We start from the raw sequence: 23,480 nt of genomic DNA on the forward strand, positions 1-23,480 counted from the left end.
CTTGGTCCGGCCCCCGGGTCCAATATATGAACCCATTGTGGCCCTCAAGTCAAAAAGTTTGCCCACCCCTGTACTAGTGAAAGGTACCCTTGACTGTTGAAAGCTGGTAACCGACCACCACTGACCTGAAGACCTTCAGGCTTTCGAAGAGTTGACCACCAACCCAACCATTTTATAATGATGGTCATCACAGCTTTTTTGTAGGTTTGACTTTGTCAGTGGATAAAATAGTTTAAAGGTTCTATGCCCTCAAGTGGGTTTCTGGGTTAGTCTAATGCCTGGTCACTGCTCAGGTGTGCTCATTGTATTACCATGACTGGAAGTGGTTGTAGTGTGGCCTTCATCTTTTCCAAATTAATCTGTCTCTTTGAACAACATTTCTTGATGGTTTGAAGACAGGGTACGTACCTCCTCTAGCTGGAGTACAAATGTTACATTGTGTCCTTGCTCTGCTATTAACTTTCCATCCACTGTAGTGATACGGAGGCCACTGGGCGCTTTTCCTGGACACTGCTGCGGCTTTGCCGTGTACTGTTCCCGGACTCCATCTGTGCAGTTGTTAGACACAACCTTCCTGTAACTGTAATAACATATATTTTACGTGACTGATCAATAAAGACTGAGAGAAAAATGCCAAGAAAGCCTATTGCAACTGGATCTGATGGCTGACCATATACCAGCTGACTGTACAACCTGCTTTAGATCTACTGGAAACTATGTAGTACGTGGGCCTGCTTAAATGGATATACATTGATTAGACTGTTATAGTAGACCTTTACATGACATCATTTTGGTCAATGTAGGGAAGACTACACAGAGATTGTACAATTAGACTGTAAGGTGCATGGACAGCTATAGGGGATCACATTATCTTTCCTTACATTTATACAAAAAAATTGCACATTTGCATGTAATGGATCAACCATCATTCATTAACAAATACCAACATTATAACAATTCATCTTTTGAAGTGATGTCCATGTACTGTACTAGGGACCTTAGTCATAAAAAGGCCAATTTTTATATTAGCCAACGGCCATTATTAAAATACTTCATACGTTTCACACTAGCTCACGTAAGTCTGGATCTCCTAGACATACTCCAAACAATTGTGTAAAGAGCATTCCTTGTCCGCATTTGTGTTCCATGGATCAAGCATCATTCACTAATTGTCAGGACAGGAACGCTGGAAGGGGCAGGCAGGCAGGCCTATTAACAATGTAACGCACTGGCTGACGACAACCACCACCCACAGACCGAAGTCCCTCAGGGCGCGGAGTCTAAGTCCCAGGCTGCCCTCCAACAGGGCCCCTGATGGTGGGGATGGACTTGACGCAGCCAGGAACCAGGTCACGGCCCCCGATACACCCCAGTTGCGGTAATGGCCGCCGCCAATGGCGTGTAGCTGGTGGAAAGGACAATAGAGTAGTCGGGCAGGCCGGGTCGACAACAACGGGACAAAACGGTACAGGGCAGCAGACGAGAATCACAGGTCACGGGCCGGGTTCAGCAACGGAGGGTCAGATCAAAGGAGAACACAAAGAATGATCAAGTCACAAGCCGAGTCAGATTCCAGGAGAGTCACGAGAGTCAGAACAGAGTTGTAGCAACACAAAGACACAAGACACAAGTGCAAAGAGCATGTGTGGACCACAGGCTTATATGTAATCAGCCACACCCCTCTGGGAGATGGACCTCAGAGACCTGAAGGCATAAAAGATTCCCACCATGCTCTGCAGAAATCCAAGATGGATGCCAGCACATGGAGTAACATAACCTCTGGGAAAAGGTAGGACCTTGACACTAACAAATATCAACATTTTAACATTTCATCCTTTGTTGTGAATTCCAGGCCTCAGTATCAATGGCCTTAGTCATAATGAGACCGATTTTTCTGTTAGCCAATGACAAATGCTCACCATTATTAAAATGCTCCATACATTTCACACTTACCAAACTAAGTCCTTATCTCCTGCATATGTTTCAATAAATTGTGGTACTGCAAATGAAAATTGTGCCAAGAGATCCCATTTATATACAAGCATGTTCCCCCCTGCAGCTGTCACAAAATATTGGAAAATAGGAACAAAGTCAGCTGTTTGGTCATCGTACATACCCGGTGCTGTTCAAGTAGCTTTGGCCAAGGCTACAGTCCTTCGACAGCGAGGATGGGTTGTACCAGAAGGCAGGGAGACACTGGCCATTGCTGTGACGCTCATAGCCATAATCACTAAAATCAGAAAAAGGGGAACAAGGGTCATGCTTTGTTGACAGCATATAATTACAAATCTGATATCAGTGTTGGTCACAATATTTGGTCATTATGACAGTGTTCACAGAGGCCTTCCAAAAGGTGGTCATTACCTGTGTATCCAACCACAGCTGCATTAGATTTCCCTGCCAAAAGTGGGAGGGTCTGAGGATTTACTGGCAATGACAGTGTGACACTTGGTCATGTTTATGGCTTCCCCAAATGTACTACTTACCAACTTGAGGGATGAAATGGGAGATGGCTCAAGAAATTTAAAGTGGTATTAGGAAACCGCTATTTGTTTTTTATTAGGCCTACAGGATTTTAGGCCATAATGTGCTAGTATGCACTGCAAATGAGTATATTTTAGCAGACTTAACTGTCAAATGAAGCCTTTTAGTGCTGCGCTTACACTGGGAAGCCTGGGTCCTTCTGTCTTCGCCCAGCCTTACTTCTGGGTTTGCTCTCTGGCCACTTGAATGGCTGAGCTGCAATGATATCCCCCTCGCACATGCACACAGGAGTCACTTCATCATGGCACAGAGCTGTAACCTGGACTGAGCTGCGCATGTACAGCGCACATTACAATACTGCTGACAGGCCAGGAGAGGTATTTATGACAAACAGCACTCATCATGCCGGCAGCACTCATCCAGCCCCAGACCATGACACTCCCACCACCATGCTTGACTGTAGGCAAGACACACTTGTCTTTGTACTCTTCACCTGGTTGCTGCCACACACGCTTGACACCATCTGAACCAAATCAGTTTATCTTTGGACATGGTTCCAATAATACTAAAAATATGAACAGCGCCACTGGAAACAAACAAAAAATAAAAATAGAAAATTGGAAAAATACTGGGAAGAGCAGCTATCTAATCCTTGAGAACAAAGTGCAAATTAGAACAATTGAGACAGCGCTCCTCAATCATAATATACCTCTTAGTGTGTAAGAAATTTACATCTATATTGGTGCAATTAAAGGAAAAAAATAATAATTAAATAAAAACAATAGTGCACTGAATAATATCATGCAAAAGACCATGACCAATAAACTAAGTGAATACACAAATCAATGAAAAAAAAGAAGAAAAGAAGAATGAGAAGAATGAAAAGAAGAATGAAAAGAAGAAGAAGAATGAAAAGAAGTATGAGAAGAAGAATGAAAAGAAGAATGAAAAGAAGAATGAAAAGAAGAAGAAGAATGAAAAGAAGTATGAGAAGAAGAATGAAAAGAAGAATGAAAAGAAGAATGAAAAGAAGAATGAGAAGAATGAAAAGAAGAAGTATTCCAGTACAGCAAAAAGTGTATCTGCAGAGAGCTCCGCTATTTCTGACAGTTCTCTGACAGTTCCAGCGGTTGACAGCGGTTGAAACATTGTATCTATTTATTTCCGAATAAAAACATCTGTATCCTAAATGGAAACAAATAGATACAATGTTTCAACCGCTGTACATGTGAAGGAACTGTCAGAGAACTGTCAGAAATAGCGGAGCTCTCTGCAGGGACACTTTTGCCGGCTGATCGGGAAAAATCCGATTCGCGCACCCGAATTATGCAAATATTCGGATTCGACGCGAATCGATTTTTTCCTGAAATTCTAAACGAATTCCACTTCGCCTGTTTCGATTCGCTCATCTCTATTCATCATCTTTAGAAGAGGCTTCCTTCTGGGATGACAGCCATGCAGACCAATTTGATGCAGTGTGCGGCGTATGGTCTGAGCACTGACAGGCTGACCCCCCCACCCCTTCAACCTCTGCATCAATGCTGGCAGCACTCATACGTCTATTTCCCAAAGACAACCTCTGGATATGACGCTGAGCACGTGCACTCAACTTCTTTGGCCAACCATGGTGAGGCCTCTTCTGAGTGGAATCTGTCCTGCTAAACCGCTGTCTGGTCTTGGCCACCGTGCTGCAGCTCAGTTTCAGGGAACTGGCAATCTTCTTATAGCCTAGGCCATCTTTATGTAGAGTGACAATTCTTTTTTCCCAGGAGTTCTTTGCCATTAGGTGCCATGTAGAACTTCCAGTGACTAGTATGAGAAAGTGAGAGCGTTAACACCAAACTTAACACACCTGATCCCCATTCACACCTAAGAACTTGTAACACTAACGAGTCACACCAGGGAGGAAAATGGCTAATTGGGCCCAATTTGGACACTTTCACTTAGGGGTGGACTCACTTTTGTTGCCAGTGGTTTAGACATTAATGGCTGTGTGTTGATTTATTTTGAGGGGACAGCAAATTTACATGTTATACAAGCTGTACATTCACTACGTCACATTGTAGCAAAGTGTCATTTCTTCAGAAAAGATAGACTCAAATATTTACAAAAATGTGAGGGGTGGACTCACTTCTTTGAGATACTGTGTATGTATATGTATATATATATATATATATATATATATATATATATATATATATATATATAAAATTAAAGGTACACACACACATACAGTCATATGACTTAATTATTAATTTTATAACTATAATAATTATGGAGAGATAGAAAAACATTCTCTCTCTCTCAACAGGAATTTGTCGTGAAACAAAACGTCACTGTAAAGAAGAAAACAGAAGAAAACTTTTGAAGTTTTCCCCTAACTTTAGAGGTGATATGAATCAGAACGGCAGTCTGCATAATAGCATTTATCGACAAATTACTAAGCCAAGAATCTCTCCCGCACACTAACACTGGGCCCAAGGGGAATTAATAATATCATTGTAACACTCTGTTCTACCAGCAACTGTCTGCAAACTGCTGGAGGGATGATAACACAATATTTTATTTCTCAAATTACATTCAACAGAAGAAACCCGAGTGTACAGGATACCTTTAATTCGCAGCTGATTTAATCTACTGCAAACGAAACCAGGAAAACAAAAGTAAAGCAAGACTGAAGCGGCATAATTCCAAAGTATGATTTTACTTCAAGCAACTTTACGACTTCGGGTATTTAAAGGGACTCCAAGGATAACATTTATATCCATCAGCTATTATTCAGATTGCTAATATTAAAAGGAAATGTATCTATGTTTTCTGTTTTCAGTTAGCGACTATGTGTCCTTATGTGTTAAAGAACTCCTAATTCCTGAGAGTGGAACCATTAGAATGCACTCTGCTAAAGACAGAGCAGCAATGAGAAGGATTCTGATTGGTTGCTAGCCTTTGAGTCAGAGCAGTGACTCCATTGAGGTTTCAGTCAGAGAGAGACAGTCTGAAAGAAGACAGCTACTGCTAGATTGTTTGTTATGAAGATCCACTGGAAAAACCTCCTCTGTTCTGCAATATCTGAAATAAAATGATACCGTATGTACCCATAATGTCTGGACAGACTGGACAAACTTTAAGCTCCACTTCAGTAAAAAAAAAATTATATACATTGTTCAAAAAAATTAAAGGAACACTTTTTAATCAGAGTATAGCATCAAGTCAGTTCTCTCTCCTGGGATACTGATCTGGTCAGGTAAGTAGCAGAGGGGGTTGTTAATCAGTTTCAGCTGCCTTGGTGTTAATGAAATTAATAACAGGTACACTAGATGGGCAACAATGAGTCGACCCCCAAAGCAGGAATAGTTTTACAGGTGGAGGCCACTGACATTTTTTTCCCAGCTCCACTTTGCTGACTGTTTTTCACTAGTTTTGCACTTGGCTAGGGTCAGTGTCACTACTGGTATCATGAGGTGATACCTGGACACTACAGAGGTTGCACAGGCAGTCCAACTCCTCCAGGATGGCACATCAATACGTGCCATTGACAGAAGGTTTGCCGTGTCTCCCAGCACAGTCTCAAGAGCATGGAGGAAATTCTGAAGTCAAGCCGCTAAACCGGAAGTTTACGAGCCGCCATCTTGGAAATTCCTGAACATATTGAAAATACATAATAACAACAATTTTTTTACTGTGGTATCCCAGCAACACACTTTTAAATGTGAGTGCACTTTGTTTTTTTTTTAATACTACACTACATAATACACTATGGCAAGCATTTCTGTTTCCATATGCAGAGGATTTGTGGGATAAAGAGGAGATGGTACCGTTTGCAGCAGAGTGAGGAGGAAAGTGGAGTCATCTATATACCTACCCGGGTTAAAGGGGAAAAGCGGTATTTGACCTATGCAATTTGGGTCATAAAAGGAGGTGAGAGTATATATGTATGTCTCTGGTGGAGGAGCACCTATAGGAATATAAGCAATAAAAAGCACCTGTATTGTGAACAAATTATAAAGGCACGGATCAAGCACACAGTATGGACTGTTAAAGCTGTATTCACCGTTGTTGCATAATCACATGGTTTGGATGCTTTAATTCATATATGAGGTTATAGAGATATATGCGCGGCACTATAATATGATATACACCTACTGAGCGACATATCAGACTGGATGTCGCTCCACTTCCTTAAACTGAACCTCTCCAAAACCAAGTTTCTTGTCTTCCCCCCAGCCTGGACCCCACCACCCATTGACTTCTCCATCACATCCAACAACGCCTTCATCAAACCCGCCCCGCAGGCCAGACTACTTGGTGTCATTCTGGACTCCAACCTATCCTTCCAGCCCCAAGTCCAATCTTTAACAAACTCATGCAGACTCACCCTGCAACATCGCCAAAATCCGCACGTTCCTAACCCCAGAAACCACTAAACAGCTCATCCACTCCCTCATCATATCACGACTCGACTACTGCAACTCCCTCCTCACTGGCCTGCCTCACCGCTGGCTATCCCCGCTTCAGTCGATCCTGAATACGGCAGCCAGACTCATTCACCTTTCCAACCCCTTCATCTCCGCCACCCCTCTCTGCCAATCCCTCCACTGGCTTCCGATTGCGCAACGGATCAAATTCAAAATCCTAACACTGACGTACAAAGCCGTCCACCATACTGCCCCGAACTACATCACCGACCTAATATCCAAGTACCACTCAGCACGCACACTCCGCTCCTCACAAGACCTCCTTCTCTCTAGTTCCCTGCTCTCCTCCTCCCATGCCCACCTCCAGGACTTCTCCAGGGTGTCACCCATCCTCTGGAACTCCCTGCCCCAACCCATCAGATTATCACCTACTCTCCTCTCCTTTAGGCACACCCTGAAAACCCACCTCTTCAGGGAATCCTACCCCACCCCCTGCTAACTTGCCGACCTCCTCCACTCTTCCTACCACCCCATCCCCCACAGCTATCTCCTCCTGTGCCACCATCCCCTCCCTCCTAGATTGTAAGCTCGAAAGAGCAGGGCCCTCGATCCCCTCATGTTTTGCATTGTATTGGTATTGTTCTGTCACATGTTCTGTCCCCCTTTGTAATGTACAGCGCTGAGTGAACTATTGGTGCTTTATAAATACTGTATAATAATAACATATATATATATATATATATATATATTATTATACAGTGTTTATAAACGTTTGCTCATCGCTGTACAATATAGTGGGGGACAGTATATGAGACAATACAGTAATAAAACAATATACGAGAGGTTCGAGGGCCCTGCTCTTTCGAGTTTACAATCTAGGAATATATATATATATATATATATATATATATATATATATATATCGGCTTAAAACCTTTTTGAGGTTGAAAAAAAAAATCAAATAAATTGGACTCAAAACCATTCATATCTGTATATACATGAGAACGCGTCCTGTGTACAGAATATATTGATGCTCTAACTTTCAAGAAAACCATCTTTAAAAAAAAATAAAAAAGCTTCCTAACATCTTGCTTTGCTGTGTGGGGACGATTGATGCACTTTAATGGGTCTTTTTGATGCAGCATACAAGATAATGTTCCACACTGGAGTCTCCGGCATTGTCTTCTCCGAAGCCCCTACTCTGCTTTAATTAATGCGGGGAACATCTATCAGTTTAATGGTGCATCTGGTATTCAGTCTGTATGAAAGCTCCTTGCTACCGCTTGATTTAAAGGGGATTTATTGGAGCAGATAGGGACGGAATATTACCAGAGCCCCACATCACGGGAAGATTAATGGAAGCTTCTGTTAACGGATGTTCTTGTTTTAAACTGACTGCTCAGTAGTGTAAAGATTTATATTACGGCTGGGTCGGAGTGTACCTGCCGAATAAAGGGAAGATGGAGCTTGAATACCAGGAGCGGTTTATCACAGCCGTAGCATGAGCTGCTCCACAATGAAGACATATGAAGACAAGTCTTGTTACAGAAAGCTTGGCAGATGATGGGTGACCGGGGGGAACTATTCAAGCCATACTGGCTGAGATAGTTGGGAGAAGCATTTGATTAGCTCATTGGGAGGGACAGATACATCAATCAACAATGTTTGATAAAAAGTACTTCTGTTAAAGTGCATGTAAATAAGCCCCACCAATGAACTTCTCCCATCGCTTCCCATTGGTCTGTTAAATATACCAATAAAAAGAGTTTAGCTTAGCTAAGTGCAATAGTTGATCCTGCCAGCAACCCTGTGAGCAGGTAACCTTATTAGTTACATTGTTCCCAATTCTCTGGTTTGGCGTACAGAACATCTACCCTCTATGTTATGGAGAAAAGGAAAGGGGAGTTATTTCTTAGCCCCATCATACTTCCTGTCCTAGGGTGACAATGTTGCTCCTTCATAGATACAGTACTGTGAATGAGTGTTGTCACCCTATGATAATTTCTCAATTTTTCACCTCCGGAGGAACCGTTGCAATAATTTTCAGACAACAGGGAAAACCTGCTAAAATAAAGATCTACAGCTCCTAGAATATTATCGGCTGGGGAGTTGCCCTCTTATGTTGGTGGTCAGTGTCAAAAGGCTCCCCTACACTGGTGGTCATGGTCATAAGACCCTTCTACAGTGGTGGTGAAAGTTGGAAGGCCCTCCAAAACTGGTGATCAGTATTGGAAGACCCTCCTACATTGATGGACAGTATTGATGGACAGTATCAGAAGGCCCATCTACATTGGTGGTGAGAGTCGGAAGGACCTCTCACATTGGTGGTCAATGTTGGAAGGACCTCCTACACTGGTGGCCAGTATGAGAAAGCCTTTCTACACTGATAAACAGTATCAGAAGGCCCTTCTACATTGGTGGTCAGTATTGGAAGGCCCTCCTACATTGATGAACAGTATAGGAAGGCCCTCCTACAGTGGTGGTCAGTGTTGGAAGGCCCTTCTATATTGGTAGTCAGTATCAAAAGGCCCTCCCACATTGGTGACCAGTGTTGGAAGGCTCTACTGCATTGGTGGACAGCATCGGACGGCCTCCTACATTGGTGGACAGTTTAAGAAGACCCTCCTACATTAATGGTCAGTGTCGGAAGATCCTCCTACAGTGGTGGTCAATGATAGAAGGCCCTCCTGCATTGGTTGTGAGTATCGGAAGGCCCTCCTACATTAGTAGACAGTATCGAAAGGTCCTCCTGCATTGGTGGACAGTATCATAAGACCCTTCAACATTGGTGGACAGTATCAGAAGGCCTTTCTATAATGGTAGACAGTATCAAAACTCTCTTCTACATTGGTGAACAGTATCAAAAGGCCTTTCAACATTGATGGACAGTATCGGCAGACCCTCCTACATTGGCGGACAGTATCAGAAAGCCCTCCTACAGCAGTTGAGAGTATCAGAAGGCCCTTCAACATTGGTGGACAGTATCGGAAGGACCTCGTACATTGATGGACAGTATTGTAAGACCCTCCTACATTGAAGGGTAGTATTAAAAGGTCCTTCTACATTATTGGACAGTATCGAAAGACCCTCCTACATTGGTGGTCAGTATAAGAAGGCCCTCTTGGATTGGTGGTCAGTGGCAGAAGGAACCTTTGCATTTGACATTACTTACATTGGTAGTCAGAGGGAGACACACCTGGTTACATTAGGAGTCATTTGGAAGAATGCCCCACACACTGAGGGTCAATGGGAGGAATACCCCTATTACAGATGTCTAAAAGATAACGGTTGTCAGTGGTTATAAATTTAGGAGTCGACAGTGGTAGCTCCACTGGTACCATGTTGCTGATTCTGCTGAGTAACACCTGCCTGGAAATAAAGTAAACTACATCATGAGATGGGAGATCAATCTGCCACAGCTTAAGGAACCCCTAACAACCTCTGAAGGTTGAGAAAGGTTAACAACCTCTTGGGTGAGAACAGGTCCCCAAGGAGTATGTTATTGGCAGGATAACAGGTGAAAACTAAGAAAAAAAAGTATAAAAAGCTAATGCAGGCACCACATGTAAAGACTGATAAGCAGCAATATATACAATTTTTGTTCTTGGGTTTAACTATAGTTTAAAACTGAACTCCAGGAATTATATAATATGTATACTTACATTAAGCCAGCTTGGCAGAGATTGTGATGTAGTTGCCCCTCCTCTCCACCCTGTTCAATCAGAGAACTCTTTGCATACATTGAGACACATTTTATGAATGGCAAGCGACCCCCTGTGGTTATGACATAGAAGGGCAGCCCAGAAGATCACAGCAATCACTATAGTAACTTGGACTACTACAGTTATTTAAAGCTTCCATAATGGCCACATAGGCCAGGGAGGCCATTCAGGTATCATACAGTATATGCATAATTACCTTGTGCCAAGCTGGCCCAGTGTATGTATGCAAAATATTTAATCCCTGGAGTTCAGCTTTAAGTAGACACATTAATTAAAGTGGTTGTAAACCTCAGACCAGGGGCAGACTGACAACTCATGGGGCCCCTGGGCAATAGGGGATCATGGGGCCCCTGTGTCCTTGCCCAAACTCAAAAAAGCCTATGAAAAAGGTACCAGGGGCATCTTATGGGGCCCCCTATTGACCCCGGGCCCTCGGGCAGTGCCCAAGTTTCCAAATGGTCAGTCCGCCCCTGCCTCAGACATGAAACATTAAAAAAGCATGTCCCTCTATAGTGTGAACTTGTCTCTATCTGGAGCACTGAGTGTCATTTCTGTCTGCTGCTTTGTTCTTCTATCAGCATGAATCACTTCTGACAAGTTTTTCTGACACAAAAAGAACAATGGTAACAGCAGAGAGACCTCCAAACACACAGCCTGTGATTGACAGCCTCTGCTCTGTTCCTGTGAGCGGTTTGGAGGGGGATTTGTATCTCTTCCCTCCAATCAGCTCTCAGAGCTCTCCTCACTGAGCTCTGCAGTGTGCAATCCTAACTCCCTGCCCCCTTTTGTCTGAACTCTCAGGCAAGCTGTATAAATTCAGCACTTTGAATGGATATAGAGAACAGATACTGCAGATAAACAGTTACAACTTATATAGCAGGATTTGTTTCATCTCTGTGTATCACCTGAGGCCAGTCACTCCACTGCATATATGTAAGGCTTTACAACCAGTTTAAGGCATCACAGACACACAGACATCTTGAGAGTTCAAAGTCTTTTTTCCTAAAATCCCTGCACTTTCCAGCACCTAGTGAATGGCTGTACTTTTGTAATATACCCACACATACGCATATGGTGCAGTATCCAAACGGAAAAGTGGCACGTTCAGGGAAATATACCATACATGCATGTGTGGGTAAATGTAGACACAGAATCCATCCTTCCCCTCTCATCGACATGCTAATGAATCTTGTCAATAAAACCTTTTATTACATGACTTATGCTAGACCCAGTGAAGTCATCACTAGATCTCTGTGCTTCTCTATACACTGCAGAAAGATCATGGCTGGTGTGAGGGGTCGGAGCATTCTGTACATAACTTCTGTAAGCATCACAGCACTCATCCAAGAACCATCAGCCCTGATGCAAATAATAGGCTGGCACTTCAGAGGAGTTATTTATTATAGGGACTTGTATAGAGCCATCAATTTACAAATATATTGTACATTCACATCAGTCCCTAACCCTCAAGGGGCGTACAATCTAAGGTCCCTAATTTACATTCATACATACACATACTAGGGACAATTTAGACAGGAGCCAACTAACCTAACAGCATGGAGGGTGGGAGGAAACCGGAGTACCCGGAAAAAAACCCACACAGGCACAGGGAGAACATGCAAACTCGAGGCAGGTGGTGCCGTGGTTGGGATTCAAACCAATGACCCGAGTACTGCCAGGGGAAGTACTAACCACTTAGCCACTGTGTTGCCCAGTCATGCAAATATCAAAATGCTTTGATAGGGGGATGTCAGTGTAGAGGAGCGGGCGTTCCCAGACAGGTTGTATTTCCATGCAGAGCACCCACATGGGATACTGAGCCTATGTATTTGAAAGAACTGCATCCAGTAAATGAAAGGGGCAAACCAGAGACAGTCAGGCTGGGTAGAAAAAGAGCTTGATGGTGCTGGACGTCTGACCAGCCATTAAATGAGGCAGGCTCTTACTTGCTGGAGCTTCTAATGCACATTGTGAGAAGCTCACAGTGTGCAGTGAAATCAGAGTAAGAAATTTCCATCCTGGAGAGGAGCCGGTACAAGGCTGGAGGTAAGATTTACACCACCCACCCAGCCGTTGAGTGTATGGGGACCGTATCTTCTGTACCCGGAACAGACCATGTCCTGAACAAGGAATACAATCTCACAACATGAAGGGTCTACAGAGAGACTCTCATACTCACCATTCAAAGTCTGCCTCAGTACAAACGCACGGCTCGGAAGACATGGCCCCGGCATACCTCCCCTGCATGCACTTCCGCTCTGATCTCCTCTTCATGTACGTCCTCTTGGCTCCCATGATGCACGCTTCTCCCTGAATCCAAAAGAACCCAACATGACTTTAAAACTTTGAAAAAACTTGATGTCAATGAATAAAAATGTTCATCTTTCCAGACTTTTAATTTGTAGGCACCTGCTTTGCCGCACTTCTGTAATTTTTAATTGCTTTGGTCAAAGATGGTAAATTTTAAATTTTGAAAACAAGAACGTTCTGCCACTCATTCATGTAATTTTCCCTTGTTGTATTGAACTGCATCAGATTATTATTGTTCATAGTATGCTGACATCTATTGGCACTTTCTGGCCACTACAATTTGTTAACCTATGTGATTTTGGGATCTTCCTTTTCCCTCCCATCCTATTTACTGCTAGTTAGTTTAGTCCTGGCTAGATCCTTCTCACTTCCTTGTGTTAGTTATTGGCGAAACAGGCAGGGGTGTATTTACCACAAGGCATTTGCCTAGGGTGGCATTTTTCAGGGGGGCAGCAGCATTTTTTAGGGGGGCAGTGCCATCACCCGAAAGAAGGGATGGAAGAAGGGACACACGCAGCACGGGGCCAGGTAGGATCTGAGAGAGGCTGCAGGCTACTTGATGGTGCCTGACTCTTGTTCTTGGGGATGTCCGGAGCTGTGAAAGTGAGTATCTTATCCCTTGCTGGGGTGGGGGTTGCCAGTGTTTGGGGGGGGTGGTGGTAGTGGAACGCTCTCTTGGGTGGGGTTGGGGAGTTGGGTTGTTGTTGGTCAATGTCAGGCTCTCTTCATGGGGGAGGGAGGTGTGGGTCGGTGTCAGGGTCTCTCCGTGGGGGGGAGCCAAATTTCATGTTGCCTATGGCAGCACGAAACCTAAATACATCACTGGAAACAGGGCTCAGGAAAGTCAGTTTTCTCATACTTGTGGAGACTTGATAAACATCCTCAGGAAAGTCAGTTTTCTCATACTTGTGGAGACTTGATAAACATCGTCAGGAAAGTCAGTTTTCTCATACTTGTGGAGACTTGATAAACATCCTCAGGAAAGTCAGTTTTCTCATACTTGTGGAGACTTGATAAACATCCTCAGGAAAGTCAGTTTTCTCATACTTGTGGAGACTTGATAAACATCCTCAGGAAAGTCAGTTTTCTCTTACTTATGGAGACTTGATAAACATCGTCAGGAAAGTCAGTTTTCTCTTACTTATGGAGACTTGATAAACATTCTCAGGAAAGTCAGTTTTCTCATATTTATGGAGACTTGATAAACATCGTCAGGAAAGTCAGTTTTCTCATACTTGTGGAGACTTGATAAACATCGTCAGGAAAGTCAGTTTTCTCATACTTGTGGGGACTTGATAAACATCGTCAGGAAAGTCAGTTTTCTCTTACTTATGGAGACTTGATAAACATCGTCAGGAAAGTCAGTTTTCTCTTACTTATGGAGACTTGATAAACATCCTCAGGAAAGTCAGTTTTCTCTTACTTATGGAGACTTGATAAACATCCTCAGGAAAGTCAGTTTTCTTATACTTATGGAGACTCGATAAACATCCTCGGTACTGCAGTTAGCTGAAGGAAAATTACATTTGATTAAACTTCTGTGTCTTTTTGAAGAGTTAAGCTGCCTGTGGATGGTGCCAAGTCAGCAGGTGAACATATTGCCCAGATAGACTGGGTCTAAGGAGGTATATTAATGCATTAGGCAGCATTTGAAACAGAACAAAAAATGAACAAAAACTGCTTGAGCTGCTCAACCCTTATTGGGTTCTGAACATCAGGGCTGGGACAAGGAGTGGGCTGAAGGGGAAGCTGCCCTGAGCATAGCAAAGCAACAAAGAATGGATGCAAGGTGGTACCCCCCTTCTACACCATTTATCATCAGTTGGGGAGGGGAGCTCAGTTCTGGATCCTTACCCTAGGACAGTGGTTCTCAACCTTCCTAATGCCGTGACCCTTTAATACAGTTCCTCATGTTGTGGTGACCCCCAACCATAAAATTATTTACCCAGTAATTATAATTCATGAGTGTCGTTTTACCTCCAATACTGCTGCTTTCAACACAGTAGCTGCTTTTAACAGAGTAGCTGCTTTCAACACAGCAGCTGCTTTCTACACAGTAGCTGCTCTTTACACATCGGAAATATGTGTTTTCTGATGGTCTTAGGGGACCCATGTGAAAGGGTCGTTCGACCCCCAAAGGGGTCGCGACCCACAGGTTGAGAACCACTGCCCTAGGAGCTGGATGACCCTGTCCTGGTACTGCTGGACATGTTCCATATTCCAGCAGATGAGTATTGGGCAGGGCTGATAGGGCCAGGTTAAGGGGTGAACAAAGAGATGGCCACCATTGGCACTTTAGCAAGAGTGGGTGCAACAAGGGAAACCTATGCTGGAAAGTGGGGGGTGGAAGGGAAGAGGGCGCATTTCAGCCTTTTTGCCTTTGGTACTATAGGACCTTGTCCCAGCAATGACGGCTGGTGACACTACTTGAGCATTGTCAGCTTTCTACACAACTTAGGAGCTTGCTGGATTTCCAGATGATCATCAGTTATTTTTTTATTACTTGCTTTTAAAGAGACACGTGGAAAAGTGAAAGTGTCGTCAAAATGTGCCTTTTTTTTTTTAAATGCTGACAAAATGCAAAAAATGCAACTTATTTCCCTAGCCTTCAAAACCTGTAAATAACTTAAAATTTTTGAGCAGCTGAGGTTAACAAGACAGGCCAACGGGCTTTGCCTAGACCCTCCATGCGCAGCGCACACTTGTCCGTGTAAAAGTTTCTTATTAGAAATCATCAAAATGTGACATGAAACCGTTTTGTTATATAGCAGACACCGCTACAATCCATCACTGCCAGGCTCTACAATATTCGCTCTGACGCTAGCCTGAAGCGGCTGACAACTCGCAATCAAACGCTGACAAGTCCTGCTTCTCTTCAGCTTGTTCGTGTCAGCGAACGTCAAGCTGAACACGAGGTAGAAATAGGACACACGGAAAAAAAAAAAAATTCTCATCTGGCTGCAATGAAAAGATAGGAAGGGAAAAAAATCATCATCTGAATAAACTCCATTATTTTCTATATTTCGGTTGTCACCACGGGAAGAAGCGAGGAAGTTTCGGGTAATCGACGGTGATGGGAAAACGCTCAAAGTTTTACGACTTCTCTCCTGACTTTCAAATGTAATTAACTGAGCGGATTCTAAGGGAGAACATGCTGATTTGCATAAAAATGACATCTGTTAATTCGTTCGCTACTGTACACATAATTAAGCAGCCTTTGGCTCCCGGCGGTTAATATTTTATAGGCTTATATGAATTCCCAATTAAGCAAACAACTTGTTTATATTATTGTTTTCATTGTATAAAGCTTCTGTCTATTAGGTATTAAAATAGCAAATTGTACCATAAGAAAGTGTGCTATAGGACCAAAAGTGCGTGACCATCACTATGTTGGACATCCCTTTCCAAAACCATGGTCAGTAATATTGAGGTGGCACCTATTTGTGGCTTTAGCAGCATCTGATCTGCTGGGAAGACTACCACAAGATTTTGGAGTGAATCTATGGAAATTTGTGCCCATTCGGGCAAAAGAACAAATGTGAGGTCAAGTACTGGTGTTGGATGAAGACCTGGCTCACAGTTGGTGTTCCAGTTAATCCCAAAAGTGCTCAGTAGATTGAGGTCAGGGCTCTGTGCAGGCCACTCAAGTAAACCAAACAGGTCAAGCCATGTCTTAACTGAGATGGCTTTGTACACAGGATACAATCACACCATGGCCATTAATATTCTGTTTGCCCCCATTTGTGGCAATAACAGCCTCAACTCTTCTGGGAAGACTTTCCACATGATTTTGGAGTGGATCTGTGGGAATGTGTGCTCATTCAGACAAAAGAATAATTTTTGAGGTCAAGTACTGATGTTGGATGAGAATACCTGGCACACAATCAGCATTCCGGTTCATTCAAAAAGTGTTCAGTAGGGTTGTGGTCATGGCTCTATGCAGGCCACTTGAGTAAACCAAATTGGTCAAACCATGTCTTAACTGAGCTGGCTTTAAAAAACTAAAAGCTGGTGGCCATCACCATGCTGGACATCCCTTTCCAAAACCATGGTCATTATTATTAAGTTGGCCCCTGTTTGTGACTGTAGCAGTCTCTGATCTTCTGGGCAGACCTTCCACATGGTTTGGAGTGAATATGTGGGAATTTGTGCCCATTGAGACAAAAGGACAATTGTGAGGTCAAGTACTGGTGTTGGATGAAGACCTGGCTCACAGTTGGTGTTCCAGTTAATCCCAAAAGTGCTCAGTAGATTGAGGTCAGGGCTCTGTGCAGGCCACTCAAGTAAACCAAACAGGTCAAGCCATGTCTTAACTGAGCTGGCTTTGTACACAGGATACAGTCACACCATGGCCATTAATATTCAGTTTGCCCCCATTTGTGGCTATAGCAGCCTCAACTCTTCTGGGAAGACTTTCCACATGATTTTGGAGTGGATCTGTGGGAATGTGTGCTCATTCAGACAAAAGAATAATTTTAGAGGTCAAGTACTGATGTTGGATGAGAATACCTGGCACACAATCAGCATTCCAGTTCATTCCAAAAGTGTTCAGTAGGGTTGTGGTCATGGCTCTATGCAGGCCACTTGAGTAAACCAAATTGGTCAAACCATGTCTTAACTGAGCTGGCTTTAAAAAACTAAAAGCTGGTGGCCATCACCATGCTAGACATCCCTTTCCAAAACCATGGTCATTATTATTAAGTTGGCCCCTGTTTGTGACACTAGCAGTCTCTGATCTTCAGGGCAGACCTTCCATACGGTTTTGGAGTGAATATGTGGGAATTTGTGCCCAGTGAGACAAAAGGACAATTGTGAGGTCAAGTACTGTTGTTGGATGAGAAGACCTGGCTCACAATCGGCACTCCAGCTCATTTCAAAAATATTCAGCAGGGTTGAGGTCAGGACTCTGTACAGACAACTTGAGTAAGGCAAACTGGTCAAACCATGTCTTAATTGGGCTGGCTTTGTGCACAGACTTACCCGAAAAAAGGGTTTTCCCCAAACCGTTGCCAAAACATTGGTAGAGTACAATTGTCTAAATGTCTTTATATATTGTAGCATTAACAATACTCTTCACTGGAAATACCTGAACTCAGAGTCATATAAAGAGGTGGTTACATACTTTTAGCCATGACCAGGTATCCAAAAGTTGTCAGAATTACTGTACATCATCTAGAGCACAGGTGTCAAGCTGGTGGCCCTCCAGTTGTTGCCAAACTACAAGTCCCACGAGGCATTGCAAGATTAACAGTTACAAGCATGACTCCCAAAGGCAGAGACATGATGGGACTTGTAGTTTCGCAACAGCTGGAGGGCCACCAGTTTGACACCCCAGATCTAGAGTACTGTGCTACAAAAAAATATACTCTAAGCCAACTCATAGTGGCTTAATCATGTTAGGATCACAGCAATGGCCAAAGCTTCTGTTCCTAATAGCTTTACACTGCTTATGCTATCCCTCTGTCAGAGATATGCAGTTAAGGTGATAATGGGACGTTACAATAAAGAAAGATTTTAAATTCACACCTGCTACCAGTGTATTTTATATATATATATATATATATATATATATATATATATCTGAGATATAGAATAATGTTTTTCTTTTAGTTTCCCTGGAAACATGTGGACCTGATACTCCTTGATTCAGGCTCCACCCTCTGTGGTTCTAGGAGAAGGATTTTAAAATATTGTTTTAATGAAGGGAAATGAGAAATAGGTTCAAGAAAAGTATTTACTGAAAAGATAGTACAAAAAAAAAAACAGATCAACAAATCAATATTTACCACATTTTATAATCCAACAACCAACATATTATCAAGTATAATTAAATTACAATTTGAAAAAGACCAAACATGACATGCATCAGACATACACATCTTTTAGGACATTTAATGTGATTGGTTTGCCTGTTATTAACCCTTTGAGGACCGTAAGGTTTTGGAACGCCAAAAGAATCAATTTTTTTGTTTTTAAAGTTCGTACACTTCAGTTGCTGTAACTAAGCCATTTCATGAAGTAATTGGCAAAAAGCTAGATCCATTTGTTGTTTGTTGATAAGAACTAATATTTTGACTCAAACCAAAAAAAAAAGAGAGTTTTAAGTTCTTAATCAGATGATACACGCAATTAAAAACATGGGACAAATACGTCCCTTGGTCCTCAAAGGATTAAAGCCTAGGCAAGTCTGGCATCAATTTAATCATGACCTCCTTATATAGTTGTTACGGCTATAATTTTATCATATCAGGATTTATGGAACATCAATGGATTTGGTGTGCTAGGTGTATGAAAAGAGCAGTTTCAGATAAATTAGAGCCAGACTGCAAATGTGTATTTCTTTAATTGCACTGTTAAAGTTTTTATGGCATAGTAATTGTATAATGACACTAAATAAAAAGTCTCTGGCTTAATGCTGTCTACGACAATGAATTTATCATTAAGTTTTGCAGATTATTATGTGCTAAGCAGGATTTAGGATCCTTCTGGAAGTTTTGTGCTGGTTGTTAGTTCTCCTAGGGGGGTTGCATTCTCCTAGCTGGTTGCGTTCTCCTAGGGGGTGGAAAATCAGATGATTTAGTCGATGACTTGAGAATTTTGGAAAAATAAGGTCGGCCTGTATTTGGTGCGACTTCCCATTTTCCTTACTTAGCTTGGGGTCAATTGGACTATATTTTAGCCCGGTGGCAATGCATCCTGGGAATTACTTTCCTTTCTGCCTGCAATTGCTTTGAAAGCATTTTTGGTCAAGTGTATATAAAATGCTCCTCTATATATGCACTCCAGTGGAATTTTTCAGGGCAAGTTTCCTGATGGTGACAGCAGCATTGGGTTATACCCTACCATGGAATACCATGCTTGGGTAATGTGCACCAAGTAGCCCCTTGTAGTCTCCACTGGAAGCTTGTGTGACAGGGTGACAATGCAAGAGCTCAACTGGGAGACAAAGACAGGGTGTTGTCGTCCTACAACAGGTAGTACCTGAACAAGGACCTTTATAGCAGGATCACCAAGAATTACAGGATGTCTTCAACATACAAGCTGACCTCAATGCACTGTTTAATTGGGCAACTATGTGGCAAATGAGGTTTAATGTTGATAAATGTAAGGTTCTGCACTTGGGGGCTAAGAATATGCATGCATCATACATACTGGGGGGGGTAAAACTGGGGGGGTCAATGGTGGAGAAGGATCTGGGAGTTCTGTTAGATCACAAGCTTAATAATGGCAGCAATGCCAAGCTGTGGGTTCTAAAGCGAGCAAAATCCTCTCTTGTATTAAAAGAGGTATAGACTCCAGAGAGAGAGATATCATTTCCCCCGGTACAAATCATTAGTAAGACCTCATTTGGAATATGCAGTTCAGTTTTGGGCACCAATTCAGAAAAAGAACATTGGGGAACTGGAGAAAGTACAGAGAAGGGCAACCAAACTGATAAGAGGAATGAAGGAGATCAGCTATGAGGAAAGATTAGAGGAACTGAATTTATTCTCTCTTGAGAAAAGGAGATTAAGGGGGGATATGATCTCCATGTAAAATACATAAGGGGGGATATGATCTCCATGTATAATACATAAGGGGGATATGATCTCCATGTATAATACATAAGGGGGATATGATCTCCATGTATAATACATAAGGGGGGATATGATCTCCATGTATAATACATAAGGGGGGATATGATCTCCATGTATAATACATAAGGGGGGATATGATCTCCATGTATAATACATAAGGGGGGGTATGATCACCATGTATAATACATAAGGGGGGATATGATCTCCATGTATAATACATAAGGGGGGATATGATCTCCATGTATAATACATAAGGGGGATATGATCTCTATGTATAATACATAAGGGGGGATATGATCTCCATGTATAATACATAAGGGGGATATGATCTCCATGTATAATACATAAGGGGGGATATGATCTCCATGTATAATACATAAGGGGGGAAATGATCTCCATGTATAATACATAAGGGGGGATATGATCTCCATGTATAATACATAAGGGGGATGTGATCTCCATGTAGAATACATAAGGGGGGATGTGATCTCCATGTATAATACATAAGGGGGGATATGATCTCCATGTATACTACATAAGGGGGGATATGATCTCCATGTATACTACATAAGGGGGGATATGATCTCCATGTATACTACATAAGGGAGGATATGATCTCCATGTATAATACATAAGGGGGGATATGATCTCCATGTATAATACATAAGGGGGGATATGATCTCCATGTATAATACATAAGGGGGGATATGATCTCCATGTATAATACATAAGGGGGGATGTGATCTCCATGTAGAATACATAAGGGGGGGATGTGATCTCCATGTATAATACATAAGGGGGGAATATGATCTCCATATATACTACATAAAGGGGGGATATGATCTCCATCTATAGTACATAAGGGGGATATGATCTCCAAGTATAGTACATAAGGGGGATATGATCTCCATGTATAATATATAAGGGGGGATATGATCTCCATGTATAATACATAAGGGGGGATATGTTCTCCATTTATAATACATAAGTGGGGATATGATCTCCACGTATAATACATAAGGGGGATATGATTTCCATGTATAATACATAAGGGGGATATGATCACCATGTATAATACATAAGGGGGATATGATCTCCATGTATAATACATAAGGGGGGATATGATCTCCATGTATAATACATAAGGGGGATATGATCTCCAAGTATAATACATAAGGGGGGGATATGATCACCATGTATAATACATAAGGGGGGATATGATCTCCATGTATAATACATAAGGGGGATATGATCACCATGTATAATACATAAGGGGGGGATATGATCTCCATGTATAATACATAAGGGGGGATATGATCTCTATGTATAATACATTAGGGGGGATATGATCTCCAAGTATAATACATAAGGGGGGGATATGATCACCATGTATAATACATAAGGGGGGATATGATCTCCATGTATAATACATAAGGGGGGATATGATCTCCATGTATAATACATAAGGGGGGGATATGATCTCCATGTATAATACATAAGGGGGCATATGATCTCTATGTATAATACATTAGGGGGGATATGATCTCCAAGTATAATACATAAGGGGGGGATATGATCACCATGTATAATACATAAGGGGGGATATGATCTCCATGTATAATACATAAGGGGGGATATGATCTCCATGTATAACACATAAGGGGGATATGATCTCCATGTATAACACATAAGGGGGATATGATCACCATGTATAACACATAAGGGGGGATATGATCTCCATGTATAATACATAAGGGGGGATATGATCTCCATGTATAATACATAAGGGGGGATATGATCTCCATGTATAATACATAAGGGGGGATATGATCTCCATGTATAATACATAAGGGGGGATATGATCTCCATGTATAATACATAAGGGGGGGATATGATCTCCATGTATAATACATAAGGGGGATATGATCTCCATGTATAATACATAAGGGGGGATATGATCTCCATGTATAATACATAAGGGGGATATGATCTCCATGTATAATACATAAGGGGGGATATGATCTCCATGTATAATACATAATGCAACCTTAACCCTGCCCCCCTCCACTCTGCAGCTGATCAACTCCACGACCGCATCCTCCCCCTGTCCTGCCCCGACTTGGCTATGACTGCCTACAACAACGCGCTGTCAGCAGCCCTTGACTCACTAGCGCCTTTAACCACACGCAACATCAGACTCCGACCGCTCCAGCCCTGGCAGACTGATCACACCAAAACCCTCAAACGACGCAGTCGTGCCCTGGAGCGACTATGGCGCAAAACAAAATCCCAACAAGCTTTCACCTGCTACAAATCTGCCTTCCGCACCTACACCTCCTCCCTCCACGCAGCCAAACAAGCCTACTTCCTGACCCTCATCAAGGCCCTCTCCTCCAATCCTCGCCGACTCTTCTCCACCTTCAACTCTCTACTCTCTCCACCCCCACCTCCACCCAGCACCTCACTCACCGCCCTTGAGATTGCCAATCACTTCAAAAACAAGATTGACACAATTCGCAAGGACATTGCCGCAACTCACACGCCCTCTCAACCCATCCCCTCTCACACAGCTACCCCCTCATCCCCCCTCCCCCTCGACATTACCCGCAGGGACTTCGTCACTGCTCAAACTCCCTCCAACCCCGTTCCCCCTCACTCAGCTACCCCCTCATCACCCCTCTCCCACGGCCCCACCACTGCTCTGACCTCCACTCCCACGCCACCCTACATTCCTCATACTGAAGCTCCCCCAACACTCCACACCTTTGACCTTACTACCATCGAGGAAGTCTCCAAGATCCTCTCTGATGCCCGCCTCACCACCTGCCCCCTCGACCCTATCCCCTCACAATTCCTACGACCTCCCTCCCCCTCCATCCTACGCTCCCTCACCCACATCTTTAATCTCTCCCTCTCCTCCGGCACTTTCCCCTCCCCACTGAAGCATGCACACATCACCCCCATACTTAAAA

At 42.8% G+C, this 23,480-nt stretch overlaps 1 protein-coding gene across 8 annotated transcripts in view; it reads right to left on the reverse strand.

Annotated features, from left to right (window-relative positions):
• The window catches only part of SORCS1 (sortilin related VPS10 domain containing receptor 1), a 1,076,837-nt gene that overhangs the window by 208,234 nt on the left and 845,123 nt on the right, over positions 1-23,480 (reverse strand). For all 8 annotated transcript variants that reach the window (XM_089660690.1, XM_089660686.1, XM_089660688.1 and 5 more), the window contains exons 16-18: positions 12,801-12,931; positions 2,117-2,230; positions 409-580 (exon numbers count right to left, since the gene is read on the reverse strand). In XM_089660690.1, coding sequence (XP_089516816.1) covers positions 409-580; positions 2,117-2,230; positions 12,801-12,931 — 417 coding nt within the window. The remainder of the gene's footprint in view (positions 1-408; positions 581-2,116; positions 2,231-12,800; positions 12,932-23,480) is intronic.

The sequence above is a fragment of the Staurois parvus genome, unplaced genomic scaffold (assembly GCF_062004578.1).
Source record: "Staurois parvus isolate SC_StPar_1 unplaced genomic scaffold, SC_StPar_1.0 ptg001263l, whole genome shotgun sequence".
Classification (NCBI taxonomy): domain Eukaryota; kingdom Metazoa; phylum Chordata; class Amphibia; order Anura; family Ranidae; genus Staurois; species Staurois parvus.